General features: G+C 33.5%; 2 protein-coding genes and 1 long non-coding RNA gene across 4 annotated transcripts; 1 reads left to right on the plus strand and 2 right to left on the minus strand.

Annotated features, from left to right (window-relative positions):
- Window positions 1-5,902: 5,902 nt before the first annotated feature.
- On the minus strand, window positions 5,903-10,598 carry LOC138126355 (facilitated trehalose transporter Tret1-like). Of its 2 annotated transcripts, XR_011157774.1 has the most exons (3): window positions 10,447-10,598; window positions 8,100-10,389; window positions 5,903-8,046 (listed from the first exon to the last, which is right to left on the minus strand). XR_011157774.1 is itself a non-coding variant. In XM_069042127.1 (2 exons), the coding sequence occupies exons 1-2, from the start codon at window positions 10,493-10,495 to the stop codon at window positions 9,068-9,070; spliced, it is 1,371 nt and encodes a 456-aa protein (XP_068898228.1). In that variant the 5' UTR covers window positions 10,496-10,598; the 3' UTR covers window positions 5,903-9,067. The 2 variants fall into 2 exon arrangements, 1 of the variants encoding a protein (XP_068898228.1); XM_069042127.1 differs by having other exon boundaries at window positions 5,903-10,389.
- Window positions 10,599-17,082: 6,484 nt separating this feature from the next.
- On the plus strand, window positions 17,083-19,790 carry LOC138126965 (uncharacterized). The gene is made up of 4 exons (XM_069042810.1): window positions 17,083-18,336; window positions 18,389-18,596; window positions 18,651-19,009; window positions 19,070-19,790. The coding sequence occupies exons 1-4, from the start codon at window positions 18,118-18,120 to the stop codon at window positions 19,556-19,558; spliced, it is 1,275 nt and encodes a 424-aa protein (XP_068898911.1). The 5' UTR covers window positions 17,083-18,117; the 3' UTR covers window positions 19,559-19,790.
- Window positions 19,791-23,458: 3,668 nt separating this feature from the next.
- Window positions 23,459-24,954, minus strand: LOC138125365 (uncharacterized). Its single transcript, XR_011157427.1, has 3 exons — window positions 24,274-24,954; window positions 24,082-24,208; window positions 23,459-24,021 (listed from the first exon to the last, which is right to left on the minus strand). It is a non-coding gene; the product is annotated as an uncharacterized lncRNA (long non-coding RNA).
- Between the last annotated feature and the right edge of the window lie 422 nt (window positions 24,955-25,376).

The raw sequence follows: 25,376 nt of genomic DNA on the forward strand, positions 1-25,376 counted from the left end.
TTTGCAATATTGCCCGGCACGGGACGGGCATAATGTTCGGTCGGATTGACCGACGACGGACGCCAATAATTTTCAGATCGGTAAATGTCATCCAAACGTCAGCTTAGAAATTTTCATCTGCTTTTTTAAACTTTTTTTATTTAAGTATAAAATAACAACATTGTCATTCATGCAGGATAGCAGTCATTTGACTATTATTTTATATTCGAGTGTAATAAAAATCGTAATTAGTCAGAAACAAAAATTTAATAGAAAAATAATAATAATAAAATAAAATTTTATTTTTAATAATTCATGTTTTCCAAGAAAATAATAATAAAACACCTCAAGATTGCACGTGAAAATTTTCAAACTGACACTTGACATTTGTTGCTATTTGTATTCCAATTGTTTTTCACGGCTTACTTGAAAATTTTATAACAAGCTGAACCACAATTAAAAATTGTTTCATTTTTTTTTCACTTAGCTGTGGACCACAAGATAACTTTTAATACATCATTAGATTCAGAAAAAAAAACTCTACCAGACTAAGCCTAAAAAATTACATGTGTCCATTTAAAAAAAAGTTGACTATCGTTAGCTATTGAAAATAACGCCAAAAAAAATATATTTTATGGCTGCTTCGTAGCGCATGAAAAACCATATCTTTGATTTTTTTGTTCATTGAAATCGGATAACAAATAAAAAAGTTATGGGTTGAGGCATTTTTTATCAAACAGCCTGTATAAATAACTATTACATTTTCCGACATAAGATTGCGAGATTTGGACATGAATGCTTGACGAAGATTCTGAATCTGAATGACAGCGATGACAGTTAATATTTGATTTACACCACACAAAAATTTGGTGGAAAAAGTAAAACCTACAATGGCTTGCTTGATCGCATCGACCAGTCACCAAGATAAAGAATAGAGTATAGCTAACTAAATTTGCATGAGCACAACTTTTAGTTGATTTCCTTTAAAGAATACGAAATATTTGTTTGAATCTTTTAGATTCGTTCCTCGGGCTTTAAACATTCCCTCGTGCCATAATTTCCTGATTATGCCCTTAATACATAAATAACTATTATTTGTCATTAACAAAATTGTTAATATTAAACAGAAATCAAAAATACTGCAATCGTAAAAAATAATTCTATGGAAAATGACAAAAAATTTAAAAAAAATCCGAAAACGTTACATAAATTGCCCACATTAAGCTATTATAAAAATCGGCGTAATACACTTTAATGTAATTACTTCTTAATAAAGACAACAATTCCTTTTTTTTTATTGCACTGTGGTACACTTGTTTCAAAGCAGGAACTGTTTTTTTCTACTAGAGTTTGGAAAACTAACATATTTGAATACTAATTTGTGGGGTTTAATATAATCGCTGTATGAGTCACAAAAAGTAAGCAGTGTATCTAGGAGAGAGGTTAGAGAAGTTGAGTCCTCGCGGAAGCAAAACTTCTTGTAAACTCTGGGTATCGATCTTTTATAGGGGTCGTTTGACGCCGCTTTGACGACGGTTGGCGTTCCCTCGATGATGTGGCGTCGGCGGGAACGTTTGACCAATGGAGGGCTGTGAGGCCGGCCGGTATAGTCCTACAGAAACTCTAGTGGAATTCGACTTTGGTTGTAAATTTATGTTTGTCACTGGAAAAATAGATTTTTATGCGGCAGCAATAATCCTACTGATAAATGCTAAGAGGGTCGTTGGTTTGAGGTTCGCAATGCTAGCTTCAGGCAGGGATGTTACAGGTAGTGGTAGTGTTATTTATGACAAACTTATCTTCGGTTGTTGTTAAATTTACAACCAAAGTCGAATTCTACTAGAGTTTCTGTAGGACTATACCGAGCACTGTAGCCAAGCGCCTAGCGCGCCACTTTGCATTCGAGAGGTTTTTTTCAGACATTTCCCCACCCATCACATCGTCGTATGTGTCATATCACAAATAAAGCGAATGCTGGGTCAGTATCAACCTCTCAGTACCACTTACCACCTTCCATCCGCACCCATCCTCACCGTGTACCTATCCCGAATCCTCCCGTCAGTGTGGCTGAAAAGGCTCTGGAAAGCGTTAGCAGCCCACCCCCCTTCGGGATAGTAAATTTCAATGTTAAATGTGATGTCATTTAAACCTGAATCCATGTTTTGGGTCAAAATAAACTATTAAGGGGTAGATTATTAGGGGAAGCTCGGTGATGATGCTACCCTTTTTTTCAATCACTGGATTCAATACCTAAAGTAACTCGTATTTGTGTAAAATCGAGGACACAAGTCAAGCATATCATAGTCTAGATAAATATGAGTTCAAATCACACTAGAATCTAAAAATATGATTTTTATTCAATTTTTTTCATTTTAAGACAAAGGTGCCATTATATCAACTCACTTGATATGATGGCACCCAGTGTTAAGATATGATGGCATTCAATATAAAAGTAGTTAAGTAACAGCATAAAATACGTAGGTATAAGCTAAATAAATCTATAATTCTGTAAATAAGTTGAAATAACCCACGTAACAAGCACAAAAATAAAATCTCTTATGAAATTTGGGAAGAAAATTAATTTTCACAAATTTAACAGGTGAAATTTTTGTTTTTTCGATCCTGTCCCGCGGGCCCGTATTCCACATGATTGACATTTTGACCTAAGGCATCCCGCATGTTTTCATCACTCCGAGCTTGGCGAGGAGGCTTGACACTGTTGGCTTTTGGCATTTTGAAATTGAGAATTCGCATTAACCTTGTGAAAAATCATCACCATCAACCAAACTATCGCCAAATGCACTACATTTTAGATTAATTTGGTATGATGGCACCCTATGCCATCATACCAAACATTTGGGGTGCCATCATATCAAAAGTACAAAATTATATCTTTGTTAATTTATAACATTCTAACGGAAACTTGGCTTATGGAATTAATCATATTTAGAAAGTCTAATGTTCATACTATCATATGGGGCCACTACATTTAGCAAAATATCTAGGCGTGCGACCACAAATTAGTAAAATTAAAAGATAAGGAAAAACTTCTGTACTCGCAAATAATTTCAACATCAATCTGTAACGGCTAAATAAACTACATATTTAACTGGAATAAAATTCATAACTTGGACATAGGCGGTTTTTGTAAAAAATCCCGAAATAGGGCGATTTTTGTTTTTCCTTGCCCATATTTTGGTGCAGATGGCTTTTTGCATATCTCCTCCCGGAAGTGCGCAACCACCTCTAACTTTTTTTTTCAAATGGAAGGCATGGCCTACTAAATCTGAACTGCGCTGCGCTTATTACGGCCGTAACAAACTGGCTGAATGATTGATTCGGCTAACCTCAAAAAATCTACCATAGACAAAATAAGAACATATAGAACGCAAACTCCCTATACATTTTTTGGGCACAAAGCGTTTACCGCCATCTCTTATCCTGGTGACGGTGCAAAATCACAGCCTACTGGATGCGCTTACCATTCCTTTGATTTTTTATCATTGCAACTTTTCACAACAAATTAAAACGCCAACAATAGGTACTTTCGATTTTTATTTTCAACCGTCTTTGATACAGTTCTGCTATATTTTTATAAATAATATTCCTAAATGCTATCGTTCTCGAATCCTATTATTTAAAATTAAATTTTACCCCTTAATGTAAATGTGGTTAAATGAATTATTTTACCAATAATTTCATCTTCAATTTTATTTTTAAGTGAACGAAAAATTAACATTAGATACTTATATTTGAATTACCGTTCAAATTTTGCTTTTAATATTATCGGCCGAAGTTATGTTACTCAATATAATTTTGAAAATATCATGAATCTTATTAACATTTTCTACAAACTCTAAAAAACTCACACTTGCCACTTTCTGCTAAATTTTAGTTTAATTCCAAAAATCCTTCCAATGTTTTCATTCAATTTTTTTTTTGTGGAAGGAAGTGCTGTTTTTTTAATCCAAAAATTTTTCCAAAGTAGGTACATATTGCGTAAGTGTAGGACTGCTTCCTGCCAAAATTTTGTGTGCCCCGGATTTTTGTAAACTCCACAAGCAAGAGGTTTCTCGCAACGTGGACGAAATGTACCTCCCTCCAGATTATTATCAAAGAGTTTGTCAAAAAAGTTCCCAATTCTTCATCATTTAGGTTTGTTCTACCTGTTAGTTAAAATGTATATTAGATTATTAACAACAATGTTATTAGAAATTAAGTACCACAGTTAACTAATAGCGTGATAGTTGAATTCATGATTATGACGACTCAAAACTTGAGTTGCATAGGACATCTTTTGGATCTTTTCTGCAAGTCCGTAATTTTGTGGAGGGCTCTTAATTCGTCCCACGCTGAATCATAAAGATAAACCTTCACTATATGGTCCAATTTCACACTTAAAATTTCTTCGTTTACTTCCCAAATCAAATCTTTTGTTATCCTATAATTTCTAATTCCTTTAATAAGATGAGGTGTATCAAATAATGGTGTAATCTCTTGGTCTTGAAGTATTATTTTTCTTTCCATTTGTTGATTGTTTTTTTTATAAATTTTGCTTGATTCTCTCAACAACAAATTTAGCAATCTTAGCAGCGGTACTACATTATTTGTGAACGTGACACAGCCTCATTTTAAATTACAAGATAGTGACATAAAGATTGACACTGCTTTGACTGATTTTTAGATTATTGAGATTACTTTGATTTTAAAGTTTTGACTTTTTAAAACATTTGCGCCCTCTTGCGGTGTGGTGAGGGTGCGCTAAACGATTTTCCAAAAATTTATTAGGGACTTTTCATTCTATAGTATTTTATTTTATCTATGAAATCTACCCTTAACTAGCGCCATCTCTTTAAAGATATTAAACTACAAATCAACTAAATTTCCACAATAATTTAAATTTCCTTGAATTTCATCAAGGTTGAAGTACTAACATGGGAAAATAGTGCGTTGCATGTGGAGAAAATAACAACAGTTATTTTCAAATTCCCAGCAACCTCCAAACCAAATCCAAAATTGATAAAATTATAAAAAAAAAACTAAATGAAACATTTCACTGTAATACATGTTTCTTCTTTATTATCTACAGCAACTCCAGGACCCTTGTTACGATTAGTTTGGCTTCAAGACCGTGGGGTCTGTAAATTTGTGGGGCTTTTAAAAGACTTGGCTAATATTGCCACACAAGTTTTATCACATTTAATTCCAAAAAATCCTTGTCAACCACTGGTTACTACTTTGCATCCACATTTAATACAGAATTCCATATTTACCTGTGATAAACACAAAGATAAAATTTGTAAAGTTATTATCCAATTAGTAATGAAACCAATTTTAAACATTTGTTTATAAAAAAAAACAGATTACATAAAAACGAAATCCATTCAGAATAAACTCACAAGTAGGAAGGTTCTAAAATTATAAACTTACGAGAAAGGTATTGTCTTCCTGCAGATAGATAGTTTTACTTTTAATTTTTCTACTGTGCTCTATCCATTTTCAGATTTTGCAATTCCATTTTATATATAAATATTATGTTTCATAATTTGATTATTGTAATTATTAGGTATTCTTACGTTCATGAAATGTATTCGTGAAAATTTATTTCGCGTCAAAATGACAAAATAGAAAGTGTTAACCTAACAAAATAAACACGTTACGTGATTGTGATTGGATAATTTCAATTCAAATTACATTTTTCTTTTCTATTTCGCTAACAGATGGAGTTGGTTAAGGGTGAATTTTTTGAGGTTAGCGGAATCAATTGCTCCATTGAAAATCCGAGCTTTGTTACGGCCGTAATAAGCGCAGCGCAGTTCAGATTTAGTAGGCCATGTGGAAGGGTACGCCAAGTGACATCTCGTTTGAAATCTCACACTTCGCAAGGAATACAACGCACTATTTGTTTCCTGAATATTTTCAAAGCCTACGTGCTAAAAAATAAAAACCAATTTTATAAGTTGAATTCTATTTAATGCAACAAATGCTCAAAATGGACACCGTTTCTTTCTTGGCAAATTGCAAATCGATAGTAACATGCATCCCTTACGTTTCCTAACATTTCCGGTGTGATTTGCCTAATTCCATGTCTAATACATTGCTTACGGTCTTCAACACGGTTCGGTTTTAGGTTAAGACGTTCAGATGCTCTGGAATGCATCGAAATATTTGTACATACTTCGTACTGTTTGGCTACCAGTCCCTTTCTTATGTTTTACACTTTCAGCTTCCCGAAACACTTTAGACTTTAACCGAATTTCTCAAAACATTCAAGAAATCTGAATAAATTTGGAAATTTATTTTAGCTAATTGGAGTAGGTTGTCGTAGAAAAAGTATAGTATGCAACTCGCAGAAAATAGCAATTTTGCATTTGTATGAATTGCAGCAGTCGTCTTCGACTCGTGCTGCAAACGTTCGTACTCGTGCAAAATATGCATTATTTTGTGCGTATTGCATAATATACTATACATTAATCAAGAATAGTGTTGCAACTCGAAATATGGCGTTATAACAAATTACTTTACAAAATGTTATAGAGCAAAAGTGACACAAGTTAAAAAAAAATATGACACTGTTAGCTTTAAGGAGAACACATTCTGTCAGAAATTGACATTCATTAGGCTGACGTTAAAAGCTGTCTATGTTTTATGCGCATTGTGATAATGACGGATAAATTAGTGCAATTCCGTTTCAAAATTTAGCAATATTGTTATTGAACAACATTGATTTTGCATAGATGCAACCAATCAACAGCTTCATATCATAGCAACTACAACATTGTTATACAGCAATATTGGTAAATTTTAAAACAGAATCGCACCAAATGTAATAGGGATCGAGATTGCTTTGTGAATTGTCTTTTGGGTTGCATTTTTACCTGGTCAGGCTCGTCATCTTACGTGAATAACCCTGTATTCAGCCTTGGAAAAGAAGAAAAGAACTGATTTTAATGTAATAGAAAACAACCCAGAAATCACGAAACACAACGAAACGAATACCGCTAATGGAAATCACAAAAGAGCACTAACGTACACCGAGGACGCAGCATGACCGGTCAACGGCTCGTAAAGTTTGGCAAAAGATCGCCTTGATATACCTACAAATAACTATTTGTGCAACCGTAAGCGAAACGAACGCTCCGCGTGCTAAAACGTTGCTTTTAAACGTCATTTTAATAATTCAGACAAATCAGAATTTCCATGTAAGAGTGGCGTTTAAATTTTTCGGGTATGAAATTGTACAAACCGCAGTATTTATCATACTTACGTACTTTTTAACTCTGGAGGAGTACCTACACGAAACTGAAACATCACTTTCACTACTCTTCCGAAATTTTTACGATTATGTACAAAAAGAATTGTTTTATTTCTGTCATTTCCATAACGATGTGTAAGCCGAATTTATACAGGTGTGCACCTTTACCGTCATTATGATTGATATTTTCAAAAAAACTGTCAAATTAACTTAAGCTTGGTTATGAGTAGCTAAGGTATGGTTTATAAATTTTGACAACACATCTGCCCAGTTTTCCTTGTCTCCAATAGTACTATACATTATTCTTAAGAATTTTAGCCTAAATATTCTTAGTAAAATATTTGTATTAACGGAGATAATTGATTGTATATTTTTATAGTTTTCTAAAATGTTGAGTTCGGTCTTGTCTATTTCTCCGCTATACTAGATTAATAACTGACGTGGCCCAGGGTGGTATCTTTTGAAATCGCTCTGCGTACTCTCTGGACGCCGCGCCGCAGTTGTATTTTGATTGCGTATACATTAGCAACATACCTATCTACGAGCTCATTATTTTCGTAATGATAAGCCATTTCCACTAATTAGATGACAACTCTGACAGTATTTTTGATTAACGTCCATATTCATTTGATTTTTTTTTTTGACAATTCTAATTCAGCGCAAATTTGAGCAGAACCGGTTTCAAGAATTTCAAAAAAATGAACTTATTCTATCTTCATTGCCGTACACATTTTACTAAGGTAATTTTGTCTAAAACTCTTTAGAACAACGCATACTATCACATGTTAAAAACGCCTCAACTTCTAAAACACCTGTATGTATTTATTGACAGTGAAATAAATTTTACTTGTTTTATAATACTTACAAATTTTCGGTTGCACAAAAATGTTGTGAACACCTTGACCGCGAAAACCTTTAACATTCTCGAAATTGTCCTGTCCGGCCGTAAGCGGCCTCAGCGACAATTTTTCTCTCGGAATAATTTCGCGGTCTTGATATACCTACAAATAACTGAAATAACTATTATTGAATTAAGGCCCGGTTTATTCACCGTCAAGTAAATTTATCTGGCCAGTAGTTGCTATGATTTAGAATCTGCTATTGGTAGATCCATGCTAATTACAGTTCAAATAAAGTTACTTGAAGGTGAATAAACCGGGCCTTAGTTTGTTAAAATTATCTAAAAATTTGTATGGAAAAACATTGCACATTTGATCATTTTGGCAAATAGGGATTTGAATCCTACATTTTAATTACAGATAGACAATATTAACATTGTTGTTGTTAATTCTTAGTGAAGGAACGAATAAAGTGTAAAACTAAAATAATTTTATATTATTTACTAACACGACTGAATTAAAGCATCTAACACATTGTTGCATGGTTCTTTGTTTCTAGACATATTTTAGATAAAGTAACTTACAGATAATTAACAGATTGTTGAAAACAGATGACAAGACAAGTTGACATTTGTTTGTGTTTATGTCTCGCGATATGTTTCCCAAGGTAAATTTATATTTGAATAATCTCGAATTTATTTCAATTATATTTGATAAACTAAACTATATTTATAATATAAGCACAGTAATCGCAATGAGATAACACATTTTTAAAATGTTTTTATCATTTTACAGTAATTATAGCTACTGTGACACTAATGGATTCCTAATTTAAAAGCTGATAACATTGTTTAATGGTTCAAGTTTTTTTATATCTTCTATCAAGACATTTTTGGTTTTCATTCACAATTTTATCACTCTCATCAGTTGTTGAACTAAAATAAGAGTACTGGAATTTTACCAACATTTTTTGGTGTAAATAGATATATGACGTTCAGTTATTTAAAATTGCTTGTATTTCAGATAGACTCTTACCTTTGATTTCGAAAATAAAGAAGTAGACAAATAAACCAAAGACAGAACAAAAACCACCAAATAACCAGAACGATCCTGCCATACCTATCACATTCGATAAAGATGCAAAATAAAATGTCATTAAAAATCCTGTTAACCAATAAAGACTTGTTATCGGCAGTATGGCTGTTGATACGACATTGGAAGGTAAAAGCTCATACGTCATCGGCCATGCTAACGATCCTACTCCTACCTTATAGAATAACATGAAGATCATTAAGGAGACAATTGGCATCCAATTGATGACTGACACATCGTAACCAGTATTGTATAAATAAAAATAAAGACCTAAAGCTATTTCGCATAGAGCAGCTCCCGTGGCACTGAGCAATAATAAAAATTTCCTACCGATCTTATCGCTTAATAAAAGAGCCAAAACAGAGGATCCTAACTGAACCGAGGAAACGATAATGGGTGATATTTTCGGCGAAACAGAACTTTCCGTGGCATCAAAAATTGGTTGCATGTAGGAGTAAAAAACATTGATGCCCGCAAATTGTTGGAATACTGTCAAAATAATACAATAGAAAAATGCTTTGGTAGCACCTTTACTTTTAAAGATATCTAAAAAGGCACTTTGATTTTTTGACGTCAAGTTATATTTGATTTTTTTTAATTCCTCTTCAAGATCTTTACTTGCTCGACGTCGAAGAAATTGAAGAGATTTAAGAGCTTTTTCGTCTTCATTAATGCTAGCCAAATAATATGGACTTTCCGGAGCTTTGTACCAAAAAATTGGACAGTAAAGAAAACAAACAGTTGCAAGTATTAGATTGAAAATCATGATGGAGGCAAAAGGTCCTATACTGTAGGAAAATATCATTCCTACCATTAGAAACATGCTAGTTGACGCTGTTAAAAGTCCTCTGTTTGAGTCTTCTGCTATTTCTACTAAGTATATAGGGGAGGCAAAGAACATACCTCCTGTCCCAAATCCCATTAATATTCTACCGATGTAGAAAAGCTCAATGATGTTAGCAAACGCAGTTATTAAAAAAGCAATAAAGAATGGTAAAATTACGATTATTCCCATAGCTTTTCGTCCAATCTTTTGTGTAAAATATCCAAAAATCAAAGAACTAAATATTGCACCCATTGCCGTTAACGAACCAATCCAAGATGCTTCAGTTTGATTTATTTTTCTTCCTATTGGTATTTGGTCTAAATCGTCGTTTTCTAGATGTGGAATTACAGAAGAAGACCATGCTGATACAACGCCAACAATAAATGGTAAAATATTTGCTACAAATGTGAAAATCAAAGTGAAAGTTTTTATATTTCATTATATCTAACTTTTACCTATTAGGGCAGATAAATATAAATATTTGCCTCCTTGAAATAAAGTCATTATTTTTTTGTTTCTTCTACTGACGTGAAATAGTTGTTAAACGTTAAAACATTTTGTACGTAATGCAGACAGTTTTTGTTGATACTGTTTATATCATACAATAAAATGTTATATTCTTACAACACTTACTCTATTATGCATTGTCAGCAAAAGGATTTGGACAAACAACGTCTTTATTTTACAAGACATTATATAATAATAAGTTAAGAGAATCTTGGCTGCTATTGGTCCTGTGTAGTAGGCTAGCAGGGTAATGAACAAAGGGGCTCGAAGAAGAGCGTGGCAGGATGCAAGGATAATGTCTTTGCCATTGCATTTGTTAAGTGGGAGTGGTTTATAAATTATTATAAGCATAACCTATCCATGGGGGCAGGGCCGGATTGCGGCGATGATCAACTTATAAATCTCCCGTTTAAAATGTACCTGGAAAGGTGATGGTAAAATTGTGGCGGTGGTAAAATTCGGTTAAAAAAAAATTACTATAATCTTCTTTTCCTTCCAAAGTTTCAAACTTCATGGTTGTGCAATCCATCACTTTTTAATAAAACTTTTCGACTTTCGTTTACATAGATTTTTGCATTGCAGGTCTTCACTGTGTAACACCACTTCACACCTTGTTTAGCAGTACTTTTTCCAGAGTATTTAAAAGTAAATGGATTAAATACATTCATAGGGAATCACTTACCACAGCAAAATATTCGGTAGTCTGTGTGAAACATTTTTCAGAGCTATACATTAAAGAGTGGATAAAATAACCGGGGATCATGGATCCAGTTTGAAGGTTCCCAGAAAGCGCCTAAAACTTACCAAAAACGCTGTTCCTTCGATATTTCCAAATTAACCGTGATATACAGGATGGTCCCGATATAACCTACCAAAAAAATTCTGGGCCATTAGAAGGACCTAACAAGTCCGGAAAACCCCTTTTTATTAGGTCCAAAATAATGGGGACAATTTAATTCATGTATAAAAAATCTCATAAGGCGCTGTGATTTTGTCACTTTGACAGCGGATAAAAGTTTGCCCTAACTTTTATCCGGCAAAAACACTCAGGTAACTTATACCTTTAGTTGCTAGGCATCTAATACCTTTAATACCAAATAAAAAAATTAAATTTGCATTGTTCATTCATTAAATTGTCTCGCCGAATTACACTCGAGGTTTCATTTAGTCAGGAAAAATATTTATTTGCAACTCAAACTAATTGCTTGACAATTAGACTCGAAAAATTGGCACGATAAAATCAACTCCGGCCTACGGCCGTCGTGCTTTTATCGTACCAATTTTTCTCGTCTAATTGCTAAGCAATACGTTTTCGTTGCAAAAAATATTTTTCCGACTAAATGAAACCTCTTGTGTAATTACAGTCGATAAATTAACCCCTATCCACACCTATTCGACGCTGCTGACTACAAAAATACGTACCTATTAGGCATTCACGATCTTTTTGGGACCGAGTTGGCTATGACCATCTAGTGATTTTGTTGGCAGTACCTCGGTGATAACTATATTCCCTAAAGGAAATTGACACTTTTTGTGTTAGGTTAGGTTGTTTTCAAATTAAGGTTATATTATCTGAATAGGTACATTGTTGCCGGATCTCTTAAATCTGGTTTATTCTTTTTAAATTGGAATTAACATCGTTTAATGGAAATTTTTTGTCGTAACAAAATTATTTTGGCAATTTTCACTTTTCCTTTGGCCAAAATTAATTATTTTTACACACTTAATACATCATTTACTTTCTTACAAATATTATAATAATAAATCTGGCAATACGGTGGCAAGAAAATGTCGAACAGACACTGACAGAAAAAAAAGTTGCATCCGTTGCATCACTGAATCAGTTAGTCCAACATGAAAAGAAAAAATCATAGCCAACTCGGTCCCAAAAAGATCGTGAATGCCTTATAGTAGGAATTAATTGTTGGGGTTTGTAAGGATGACAGTATCTAAGCAACATACCTGAATAGTTTGTGACAAATCTGATAAATTGAATCAAATTATTGACATTTATTGAAAACGCTGTACGCTGTGTGCGTTAATTCACCAAGTCATTCAGGTACATGAATAATAAATAAAGTGGTGTTCCTCAAAGTGTAAATAAATATAGAGCTAGTGTGTGCAAAATTGGGGAAGAACTGTGTAATAAGAGTATCGTCTTAATTGTGGTTAAACAGTCAAAATAATGCATTGAATAAATTATTTACATTTTACATATTCGTATTGTCAACTTTAACTAAGAATAATAATTAATTAGATTAGAATAGTATATTAAAGAACGAGTTTTATAAGGGTTGATTTGACGCACGAGTCCCAAGTGTAGAAAACGACCCGTAGGGGAGTTTTGTATGGGACGAGTGCGCCAATGCCCTTATAAAACGAGTTTTTTATGTTATTTTTTAGAATTTGCACCCTTGTTTTAATTTTTAAATAAAAAAATTAAATTTTCAAATTCTAGGGAATTTTGTATTAATTGGTAATTCAAGGTAACGGATGCAACTACATCTGCAACATATGTTAAAATGTAGAGTTTGAACATTAATATAGAAGCACGACCTGCTGTATTATAACCGGCCTGTTCAAAAGTGTAATTTGAGTGATCCCCGCAGAGCGCTAGTGTACGGGCGCTTTTTGGGGATATTATTTAAAGTCACTAGATATACAAAGTACCGCAATGACGCCGCCATTGTCGGGCCACCAACGAGCGGGAAATTTAAACGTTTATTCTCTGTGTACTGGAAAATATTCAATCCAAACTATGATTTTCTGCTCCCTTTATTTGGTTCAAAAATATTGAAAAAATGCTGTTGCAAATAATAAGTGGATTGATGCAACCTGAGTACTTTAGACATATAGGTGACTTAAGTTGCAAAAAACCACTTTTCATTTGCAACACCATTTTTTCAATACTTTTGAACCAAATAAAGGCACAAAAAAGTTTAGATTGAATATTTTCCATATAAGTACAGTTTTAAAGTAATTTCAAACGACTAATGCCATAAAAATGCTGTTTCAAAGGCAAAGTGTTCCAATAATATTTATATTTTGTATATTTATAAATTCACACTAAAGTATCAGGTAATATCTTAGCACACACCAAAAACAAAATGCAAAACTAGTAAACACGTGGTACCGACACGCTTCTGTCCGCCATTGTAGGGCAAAATCTACTTTCTCTCTCTAACACACGTTCAATATCTATTGCGGTACTTTGTATATCTAGTGACTTTAATATTATTCATCTTAAGTTTTTGTCACCGAGAGTTTTTCTCGTTCAAATGACATTCGAATTTAAAATCAGAAGTACAAAAATACTATTGTATTCAGTATAGTTTTAGAAAGAAAATATGAACTTACTGTACTCAATCTTAACTCTAAAATCATGTCTAAACATATGTTACCGTATTTTTATTCTTTAGAAGCGCCCGTACTGTGGCGCCCTCATCGGCGAAAATTGGCTCTATCTCGGAAACATTTTCGCAATGCTTTTTTAATGAAATGAACAGGCCGGTTATTATACAGCAGGTCGTGATTAGAAGTTGTTTGGTGTAAATGACAATAATACACTGAAATATTGCTAAAAATTTTCTTAGAGTGCTTTAAGAGATAGCCATAAACGACTCCAAATTGAATACAATAATAGACCTACGTATTAGAGACGCAGATTCAAAAATTTTTTTTTTATAATAAATGTTCTTAGTGCCTTCCCTTGGCACTTATACACATTTGAGTATACCCGTACCAATTTTCATAAACATTTCTGGGTTATTACGACTCTGCTTCGCAGCATCTGCTATGCGTTCCCGGAGCTGATCTTTATTTCAACTTCGTATACCAAATCTTTCGTGTGGCCTCAAAAATTAAAATCCAAAGGGGTGAAATCGAGGATCAGAGACGCCTTCGTATTGGAACCAGTCAGAACCAGCCTCAGATAAACGCAGATGTAACTCCACAAAAGTACAACGGAACGGAAGGACTTCTTCAGGAAAACGCTCGTCGTATAGTCCCCTTGCCGTTCTTGAATTACCACGTACTTCGCCATAAAGTTGTTTTGTGAACTTCATAACTTTTTGTAGGATTCGCAAATTTAAAATTAAACTTGACAAGTGTCATAGGTGTATAGGTACCGAACTGGAGTAACAATCTCAGCAAAAAATTGCGAAATTCTTATAATGCTATGAAACGTTTATTACGAGGAATCAATATTTGAAAAAAAAGTTTTTAATTTTTGGAAACGAATTGTAATCAGGTGCAAGTAAATTTTGTGTTTATTTTCTTGATATTTAGATAATTACTTACATGTGATTTTACAATCTTTTGACTAAGACTGTACGTAAAAGTAAACAGAAGCACACTGAATTCAATTTAAATTTGCATTTCTGTTAAAGTTCTTAACGTAACTGTAGTAAAAGGTGCGATATGAGTGTAAATGCAATATAATTACCGATGTCAATTATATGCATTTTGTTCACTTTTTATTGATATTAAAACAGGTACATAACCTCAAAAACCGTGTTTTTCCACATATAATTAGCGATTACATGGAAAATCCTCGACCAACTTTTTGTGTAAATTCATTAGAAAATTCTACGATATCGATGTGTGAAAAATTTAAGAGAAATTGGCCATTTTGAAATATGTTTTTATCAATTTATATACGAACATTGATCGATTTCTCATAAGAACGCGTGTAAAACATCCCGAAACTTTAAAAGGTAATAACTTTAAAATTCCTCGATCAAATTTTTTTAAATTTAGCACAGTACCTACTTTAGCATGGATAGAAGGACTATTGTACCAATTTTGAGCAATTTTCGCCATTTTTCAATGTTACTCCAGTTCATCCTTAGAGCTGATTAAACTCATTAGCGTACAGTAAATTTTGACCAAATCTTCAGTTACTTTTATCTCGAAAACGAAAAGACTTTTCGTCATCTATTATAGTCCGAGAGCTGATGACGAATTTTGGGAAGGTATTTTAGGCAATCAGAAATTTAAAAAATTGTACTATTTGAATGTTAGTGAATCTGGAATTCAGAGTCGCTAAGGGCGTTTGCGGTTATTTTACTACTGCGCAGCATATGACATTTGCAAAAAATTAATCCCAAAAAAACATATTTTTTTGTTCGACACTGTCAGAATTTGAGAATTTTCTCCTATGTGAACGGATTTTGATAAATGTCACAACTTGTCAAAACGAAACGTCAAGCTAATTTTAAAGGTTTTAAGCGATTTGGAGCCTTTAAAGGGCTCGTCGAACAAAAAAAAAAACGTTGTATTCAACTCGTTCGTGTGTAAATTGGGCGTTTAAAGGCCTCACGTGAGCCTTTAAAACGCTCGTTTCACTCGCGTTTTAAAATGGCCCACTTGTGCCGCAAAAGGCCCGATTTACACAAAGACTCGTCAAATAAACTATTATTTTTACTTGTCTCTTTTCTCTTTCTTTTGCCCGTCGATAAGATGGTGAAAGTACGACGTGGTAAACTCCGTCCAGCGAGAGATTGGGAGAGTTTAAATTGTAGGCTTGTAACCCAACACTACAAAATGCACTAGAATACAATACAAAAAATTTAATAATAGTAATTATACATCAAGGTAGAGAAGACATTTTTTTAAGCTTCGCTTCTCGGGGAATAAACTACAGCGAGGCTTAAAATTGTCTTCTCTAGCGTGGTGTATATATTATTTTTTTCACTACTAGATACGTTAAAACCCTTTCTAATAATAATTATTAATTAAATTTGTTTGTCTGATGCGACGATCCGAGTTCTCATTTTTTAACGGTTGCTATGAAAATTGAAAATCGTCTCTCTACGTTAACCAATAAAATCAAAGAAAATCTTTTGTTGCTAGGTGACGGCTGTTCATTATTGACTACTAGTTAATAATAAAAAATTATTAACCTAGGGAGAGAAATTCTACTTCTGGGGTCGATTCGAGACTCAATAATGACGCCTTCTAAGACTAGTAGTGAAAAAAATAAATTATTGTGGTGGTACCTTTGAAATAATTTCGCGGGCAAAAAAATGTTTTATTTTTTTTTCAGTTAGCTATGAACCAAATGATAACTTTCAATACATCGTTAGATCCAGAAAAAAAAAACCTTACCAGACCAAGCCTAAAAAACTACATGTGTCCATTTAAAAAAAAAGTTGACTATCGTTAGCTATTGAAGATAACGCCAAAAAAAAAAAATATTTTATGGCTGCTTCGTAGCGCATGAAAAACCATATCTTCGGTTTTTTTGTTCATTGAAATCGGATAATAAATAAAAAAGTTATGGGTTGAGGCGTTTTTTATCAAACAGCCTGTATATTTATTATTTACTGATAACGCGTGTTCAATTGAAAAGTTCATCAAATTGGCTTCGATCTTTGTCGCTATCTTGTTGTCTTTTAAAAAATAAAGTCAAAGCGAACTTGATGAACATCTCAATTGAATACTTGTTACCTAACTAAAACAGATAAAAAAATATATAAGACGTACAAGCTTCATTAAGTATTTGTTTACATTTTTATTCATCTGTATATTTAAACAAACAAAAAATTAATCTAATCATCACATTCTATCATGGAAATAATTGGTTTGTGATAACTAGGGCCCGGATTTTAGGCAAAATGGACTATTTTTATTTTTTAAGGCACATGTATGAAACTTGTCTATAAATGATTTCTGGCTTAATTAGAGTAATTAGAGCCATATTTGATTCTGCCTATTCGGCCTAAAATGCCCTTTAAATACCTATTTTACCTTTTAACTGCCTGAACATGCCTAAAATGACCAAAAATCAATTTCATTTTTGCGGTTTTTTCCCAATTTTCGAATTCTGGGAAGTTTACGGTATTGAAAATGTAAAAGTGGTACCTCAATAAAATTTACAATGCTTTATGATTTTAAAATTTAAGGAGATGTAATTACTGAAATGTACAAAGTGCAGTACAATACAGGAATTACTTTTTCGCTTTTACGGTTGGGACCATGATGTCAGCGGTAAATACTCCGACAATACCTAAGTACCACAAACCATTAGACTGGACTGGCATAAATTACAGAGTTTATCTGTTTGCCTCTGTTCGAAGGGGTGCAGGTATACGCGGTCTAATGTTTTCTGATACTTAGGTATTGTTAGAAGCTTTAACGTTTATAAAATGGTCCTTGCCATAAAAACGAAAATTAAAATCCCGAAGTGAAACAATAAGAGAAACCTTAAGGGTGTCATTTTCTAAAAATTTAAGAAATATAAAATTAACCATCTCCTCTGAAATTTGGTGGGAGACGTAAATATAAGCATTACAAATTTGTCATTTCTCGTTTACTTTATCTCCGTGCAGTGGTCGTGTTTCTTGTGAACCTGTTTAAAGTGAACATAATGCCGAAACAAAAAATTAGTTTACGCGAAAAAATATTACAGTGGACAAGCAAGAAAGATTTATATGAAATAAAATCAACCCGAGAAATGTTTTGTAAAGCTTGTGGTAAACTGGTAAGTTAAGCATAATTAAAAATATGTCATTTTATATTTTTTACTTATTTGAAAATTTTATTTTTTGTAGTTTATATGCGAAAAAAAATGTCACTTGCAACAGCATGAGCAAACGGCCATCCATAAAGAGAACATTATGACACCGCTTCGGCAAACGTTGCTGACACAGAACTTGGAGGAATCGGCAAATAGTACATTCAATATGGAACTTTGTAACGTCTTTTTAGCTGCCAATATACCATGGCACAAACTACAAAATCCTGCGTTTCAGAATTTTCTGACAAAATATTGTGGTAGAAAAATTCCGGATGAGTCTACTTTACGGAAAAATTATTTACCAAAATGCTACAAAGATGTATGAACATACTATCTTTTAATATTTAATTTAAAATTATTTTCACTTTTAGACTATTGACCGCATTCGGAATGAGCTGGATCCTTTTAACATATGGGTTTCAGTTGACGAAACAACAGATGCACTTGGGCGATATGTGGCGAATTGTCTGGTTGGGAAACTTTCAGAAGATGAACCTGGAAAATCTTATCTTTTGGCGTCTAAACAATTAGAAAGAACAAATCATGAGACAATAGCTAGATTCGTAAATCAATCTTTAGGTAAGGGTTTTTCACTTTTTTAAATTTATTTTGATTTAAAATTTCTATGCGTAGAAATCTTGTGGAGTACCAGAGTTGTTGCTGAAAAGTTTCTTTTGTTTGTAACGGATGGAGCACCATATATGATAAAATCTGGTAGACACCTTAAGGTGTTTTATCCAAAAATTGTGCATGTCACATGCTTAGCGCATGCTTTAAATCTAGTGGCTGAAAAAATTCGCTATCAATATGAAGATGTGGATAATTTAATTTCGAACGTGAAAAAAATTTTCGTTAAGGCACCTTTGAGAGTTGAAATGTACAAAGAAAAACTAAAAGAAATGCCACTGCCTCCACAGCCAATTTTAACACGATGGGGAACATGGCTTCAGGCTGCTATGTTTTACAGCGAACACTTTGATTCCATTAAAGAAGTAAGTATATAAAAGATAAGCAAATTAATTGATTGTTAAACTGTTTTTAACTACTCACAGGTTGTCATGTCCTTTGATGGAAGTTCTGCTGTTGCTATTCAAAAAGCACAGTCTATAATGAAGAAACCCGGAATAAAAAACCAATTAATTTATGTTCGCAGTAATTTTAAAATAATCTGCGAAAGTATTACTCAATTGGAAAAAAATGGGTTACCTTTAACCGATTCAATCAAAATTGTTGAAAACGTATTTACCTCCCTAAAAAAATCTCCAGGCCCTGTAGCAGCAGTAGCATTAAAAAAACTTGAAGATGTTACTGAAAAAAATCCTGGATACAAATTTCTTCTAGAATTGGCAAGAATTTTTAGAGGTGAAGATGTGCCGGAACATGACACCAAAATGGAAGAAATTTATTACAAATTTGCGCCCATTACCTCTTGCGAGGTAGAAAGAAGTTTTTCAAAATATAAGTCCATTTTGGTGGATAACCGACAATGTTTTAAAGTAGAAAATTTAGAGCAATATCTTGTATGCAATGTAAATACGTAACAATGTAAATAACTAACAAACTTGTAGTATTGTATATTAATTAATAAAAAATAATTAGTAAATATCTTGTTGTGTGTACCTACTTAAAACTTTAAAAACACATTTTTTAATTTAATTAACCACAACTTTAAGGACCTAGTATGGCTTATTTTCAGTTTTTAAGGGACTATTTGCAGTAGTTTAAGGGACTATTTTAGGCACCTATTTCCGACTTTTTAATTGCCTAAAATCCGGGCCCTAGTGATAACTGAAATACGATGTAAACGTGTGCGATTCTATTTTGTCAATAAATCTGGAAAAAACTGCGTAAATAGTCGTGTGAAACTTTGTCGTGGACACTGCCGGATTACTGCTCATAGTTAAATTAAATTCATTAAAATACTGAAATCGTATTTTAGCGAAAGACGCTAATGGCTAATGGCAATTAAAAATTGTAATTTTTTTACAAACCTAATCACAAAATTATTGAACTTCACTTAAAAACTATTTAAATTGTTCAAAGTTCAGGAAAGAACACACAAGAAATCACTTAAATTACACAGAAAACAGCTAAATGGAAACTTTTAGTCGTTCACCGGTCACTGCAAAAATCAGCTGATTTTTAATCTGTTGAACACCCCTATTTTACGAAAGATGGACTCGTCCGATTGTTTTCCGTCTTCGCGCACCCCCACCAAATGACATTTCTCAGGCCGGCTTAACTCTACCGGTACAATGAAAATTTGCCGCTTTCGTAATTTATGGTGTTTTGAGTTTACAACTTTACCCAACATTTAAAATGAATGCCGTATACCAAACTAACCGATGAAAGAACGAGATGGAAAGCGTGATAGAAAGAGATGCATAGCACTTAAATTTAGGGACACCAACATCAAAGTGCCGCCGGTTGAGTGAAACATCTTCTTGGACTCCAGTCGCTTCGTGAAGGGACATTAGGTGGGGATGTGCAGCAACGCTATTTTGTTTGACGGTTTTGTGGTTGGACCAGGTCCATTTATTCGTAAATAAGAGTGGTTGGATATTTGAACCGCGCAAGTTTCCCCCACCAAATGTCCCTTTAGCCGCTAACAGAACTCTACCTCCCTAATCTTTGGTTTAGCCCAAGCAGTTCCACGTTTTTTCGTCAATTAAAATCTAAATAACAGGTTAAAAATTTTAATAAGTTAAAAATAAGACAAACCTTAATTATTAATATTCAGAAAATACAGGGTTATTCTAAATGATTGTAGTCGAAGTAGTAGTCGAAGTAGTAGTCCAACATGTCAAGTAGATAACCTAAATACGTTTGTGATGGTTGGTCTACTTATTATTTGCAATACCAAATTCGAAGTGTCATAATGACAGACGTTTATATTTGACATTTCCAATTTACTCCAATTTACTCCAACAAAATTTTGCTGTACTAGTTTTTCATTTATTTGAGTGTACAATCGAATTAATGAAAAACTAGGACAGCAAAACGCCGTAGTTGTGTCAACTTTTCAAAAATGTTGTAGTGTAACGATTCTACGTACAACGTGATCAACAATGACTGAGTCTGTTGGCAATGAAACAACTGAAAAATATTGGTATTTTTCTGTTTCGTAATTGGCACTGACCGGATGTTTTAACTTGACACAACATTAAAAAAAAATTAGGTTATGTCGGGTATGTTTATGCTAATACAAAAATGACCCTTTGATGGTAAACGTCAAATTCGCCTGTCAACTCTGTCAAAGCTGACAACCGGAAATGCGTTTAGATTACACTGGTACCAAAATCGTTCAAATTTTCATTGTTACCAACTCAGTCATTCTTGATCACGCTGTACTATTGCGGGCAAAAAAGTGGGACATTAAATTTCTGTCAGTTTTGAAAAATTCGATGTGGTTCAAGCTTTATTGTCATTTTTTGGACAATATTCCACCTGACAGTTTACAAAGTTTATTTTATACTCCTATTTTCCTTTTCCAAATGACCTCTTTTTTTGATAAAGGTAGATTTTGATTGGAACTTTGCATTCAATAAATATTCACTAGGTGCTTACTTACAATCGTCGCCTGCGTTGATTATAAAAGCCTGCCAAGTAGAGAATTAGACCACTATGCTATTTTCTGCCGCTATGTGCTCGTGGCGCTAGTTATCCTCTGGTGACAAGTTGAATTTGACAATTGCAAATTAGGTTAATATTTCATTTTGTGCACAATATCTCCAAATCAGAAATCCTCAGTTTATTTACAGGACATTGGTCTGGTATTTTATGATGTTATAAAAAAATCAAAGTAAATTAGGCTAAAGGTATAACGCAACTTACTACTTTTTCTTCGTGTAGGAGGGGAATAGGACTTGGTAGGATTTGATCATTTATTGGATGGAGTAGGTATTTGATCAGAACCCAAAATAACATGTTTCCTAATTTTGGAAACTGCGTTTTTTTTTTAATCTGCACCGTCCCATTGAATAAAAAAATAGTTATTTGTATAGTAAGGCTGCGAAATCCTACTTTGACGAACCGAGAGAAAAATTGTCGTCAAGGCCGCTTTGCGGCCGAGACAAGACAATCTCGAGGTCGTCAAAGGATTTCGTAGCCAAGGTGTACACAACATTTTGTGTGCAACCCGAAAATTTGTAATTATAAAATGAACAAGTAAAAATTTCCTTCACTGTCAATAAAAATAAAGTCGGCCTACATGTCGCCATGTCGCTATGGAAACGACATAAATAAAACAATTCATTTTGAGAAAAATTGGAAAAATGTCGCAAGAAAATTACAACGTTTTTGTTCCGTCTACTTCCCCGGAGTTAAAAAATATTGCAGATTGTGCAGTGTCCAATTTAATACCAGAAAAGTCCAAACGGTGTAATGAAAATAATGTGCAAACGGTGTCGGAGAATGTTGTTTTGGCTTATTTAATGGAAAAATCAAAAATTGTGAAAAGTTCAACTTTATGGAGCACATATTCAATGTTGAAGCTCACGCTGAACATACGGGATGGCATTGGTGTTATGAAGTTTCTGAAATTGGTACCTTTTTTGAAAAAAAGTCAGTTGGTTATCAGGCGAAAAAGTCTAAGGTATTGACACGAGACCAGATCAAATTGTTGTATAATCTGCCCTTTTTTAGGTCATTTCAATCATGGGAATATCAGGAGCCATGCGAAGAGACGAACTAACCAAAATGTCTATCGATGACATCAAGGATGAACATTCTGTATTAATAGTGGCTGTTCCTGACACAAAAACTGGCATAAAACGAACTTTTACTGTCACCAATCCAGAATTTGTAAGATTATACCGCAAATATGCAGCTCTTGTTCCGTGTACTCATCCAGAGTTAAAAAAATATTATAAATTGTGCAGTGTCGCATTTAAAACCTGAAAAATCGAAACAGCAATATAAAAAATGTTACAGTGACTTTGAGACTAATGTAACAAAAAGAATGTGAAAACCGTGTCGGATAATGTTGCATTGGCTTACCTATTTACTGGAATTTATTTATTGTGGCAGGTAAAGGTAGATAACTAGCGCCACGGCAAAAATTGGAATTACTCGATATTTTGAAAACTTGCTTACTTGGCAGGCTTTTATAATCAACGCAGGCGACGCTTATAATCATTCCCTACAACCTACAATACATAATGACAACGTCAATCAATTCAAAGTAGGGTTAGAATCAGATAAGGGTTATTTCACATTAAAAGTCAAGGCGATTACGTTGATGTCCCACTTTTTTTGTCCGCAATAGGACTTTGTGATAACTGGTTACTAAAGTCTATTTTTTCCTGGTAGGCGCGTGCGTGCGCATCTCCGAAAGGTAGAATCACATAGCTAAAATTTTTAGCAGGATGCAGGAATTATTAGTATTTTTGGTTGCATATTATCTAGGGGGATCAGTATTTGTGGTTGCACATTAAAACTCATGTTTGATTTAATTTTTGTATAATTTGTAAAATGTAAACAAAAAAGTTTATGAATAAACTCGTGGAAAAATTGATAACAAATATTATATGTACATTTTTTATTTTATACATACAGGAGTTAAGTTGGGTACAAAACAACTCAATATTTTGGATGCAATCGTTAATTTAAAAAAAAATAAAACAAAATAAAATAATCATCAGCGCACTTTTTACTTATAATTACACGAGAGCTTTTTTTTGTCGAAGTAAATTTGACATTTCAATGAGAATTTTGTTGCCTGGCAATTTAACGAAAAAAACTGCCTCCGGAAAAATTACGAGTCCGTAGGACGAGACAAAAATTGACAGTTCACATGAAAGCGGCAAAAATGTCATAACATGGACATGGCCTGCTTCGACTACAATCATTTATAATAACCATGTATCTTGCAAGAGAAAAGGAGATATTTTTGATGTTCATCCATTTGAATCATACATTTCCTATCAGGTTTCTTCGGTGCCTGTAATTGCCCACATTTCTTTTCTTCCGCCAAGTATCGTTTGAATGGTTCTAAATCCACAACCTTCAACACAAAGTAATTAAGCTGTGATACAACAAAAAAAAAAAACTCAGAAATCAATACCAGTATGATCTGCAGTTTTTTCCATTTGAGCCGTCTTGGTTAACTCGGCAAAATCCTTGGAGATCCCACGAAATACTTTAACGATCTTTCTTCTCTTCTCTTCTCTTCTCGGCTTGTGAGAAATTTGCTATAAATATGAATTTATGCATTAATAAAAAACTGTTACTTGCTGTTAGCATAAATCCAACTTACGCCGTTTATTTGGTGATCGAAATTGAGACATCTTGTTGACATATAAAAACTTCTTAACCTCTAGGAACTGTTTTTTTAATAAATAAACGGACACAACACAAAACAGAAACAAAACAGACACAAAACACGAAAGGAAAACTGAGACACAATGAAACAAAAATGGCAGCTTGGACCTGATTGACAGTACAGAACACTGTAATATTGCACATTTCTCTAGTGTAAGTAGAAAAATAAAGTAACCAATAGGAAAGCCGCATTTCGTTGCAGGATTTTGTAAATGCGCACACACGCGCCTACCAGGAAAAAATAGACTATAATGTCCAACATGTCAAGTAGAAGTAGATAACCCAGGTACATTTGCCGCTGGATTGGGGGTTGCTGTCATAATGACAGACGTTTATATTTGATATTTTCATTTGGCCCAATTAATCCAACAAAATTTTCCTGTTTTTCATGAATTTGATAGTATGTACAGAAGTACATAGAGACATTCAAACAATGGCAAGATCTAAATAAGGTTACAACTCTGAATGAAAGTGATGTTAACGTATTATCATGAACTGGTAGGTAAGCCCCCATATTGTTAGTTTCGTAGCGTATTTATTTTTTTGTTTATACAGTCGAAGAAATATAGCCCCTCATCATTATGGACGTACTACTTGATGCTAGCATTTAAATTTGTATTCTAACACGGTTACTTATCATACTGCCCTTGTAGCTACTTGCAATTGTTGTTGACACAATCTGAAAGTTGAACTTAACAACCCTAATGCTGTAAGTAAATAATGAGACCGATGCCTACTGAGGTAAGTCATGAATGACATTAATGTCTACAAAATATTCCTGTAAAAAAATTACTTCGAAGCCATTTTGTTTCGTATAAGAGTATAAGAATTTGAAACAGTTTTTCAGAAAAATTGTGCTAATTAGACATACATGGTTTCTAAAGAAAACCGACGATATTAACTGAGTAGCAATAGAAGCGTGGTGCATAGGCAGTAGTCAAGCAACATAGTCCATACTTACTCCCTATGTTCAATTTTAAAAAACACAGATCAATGCATTGTGAGTTGCTATGCAACCAACTATACCGAACACCAGAG

Source organism: Tenebrio molitor, chromosome 3 (assembly GCF_963966145.1).
Source record: "Tenebrio molitor chromosome 3, icTenMoli1.1, whole genome shotgun sequence".
In the NCBI taxonomy this organism is placed as follows: Eukaryota; Metazoa; Arthropoda; class Insecta; order Coleoptera; family Tenebrionidae; genus Tenebrio; species Tenebrio molitor.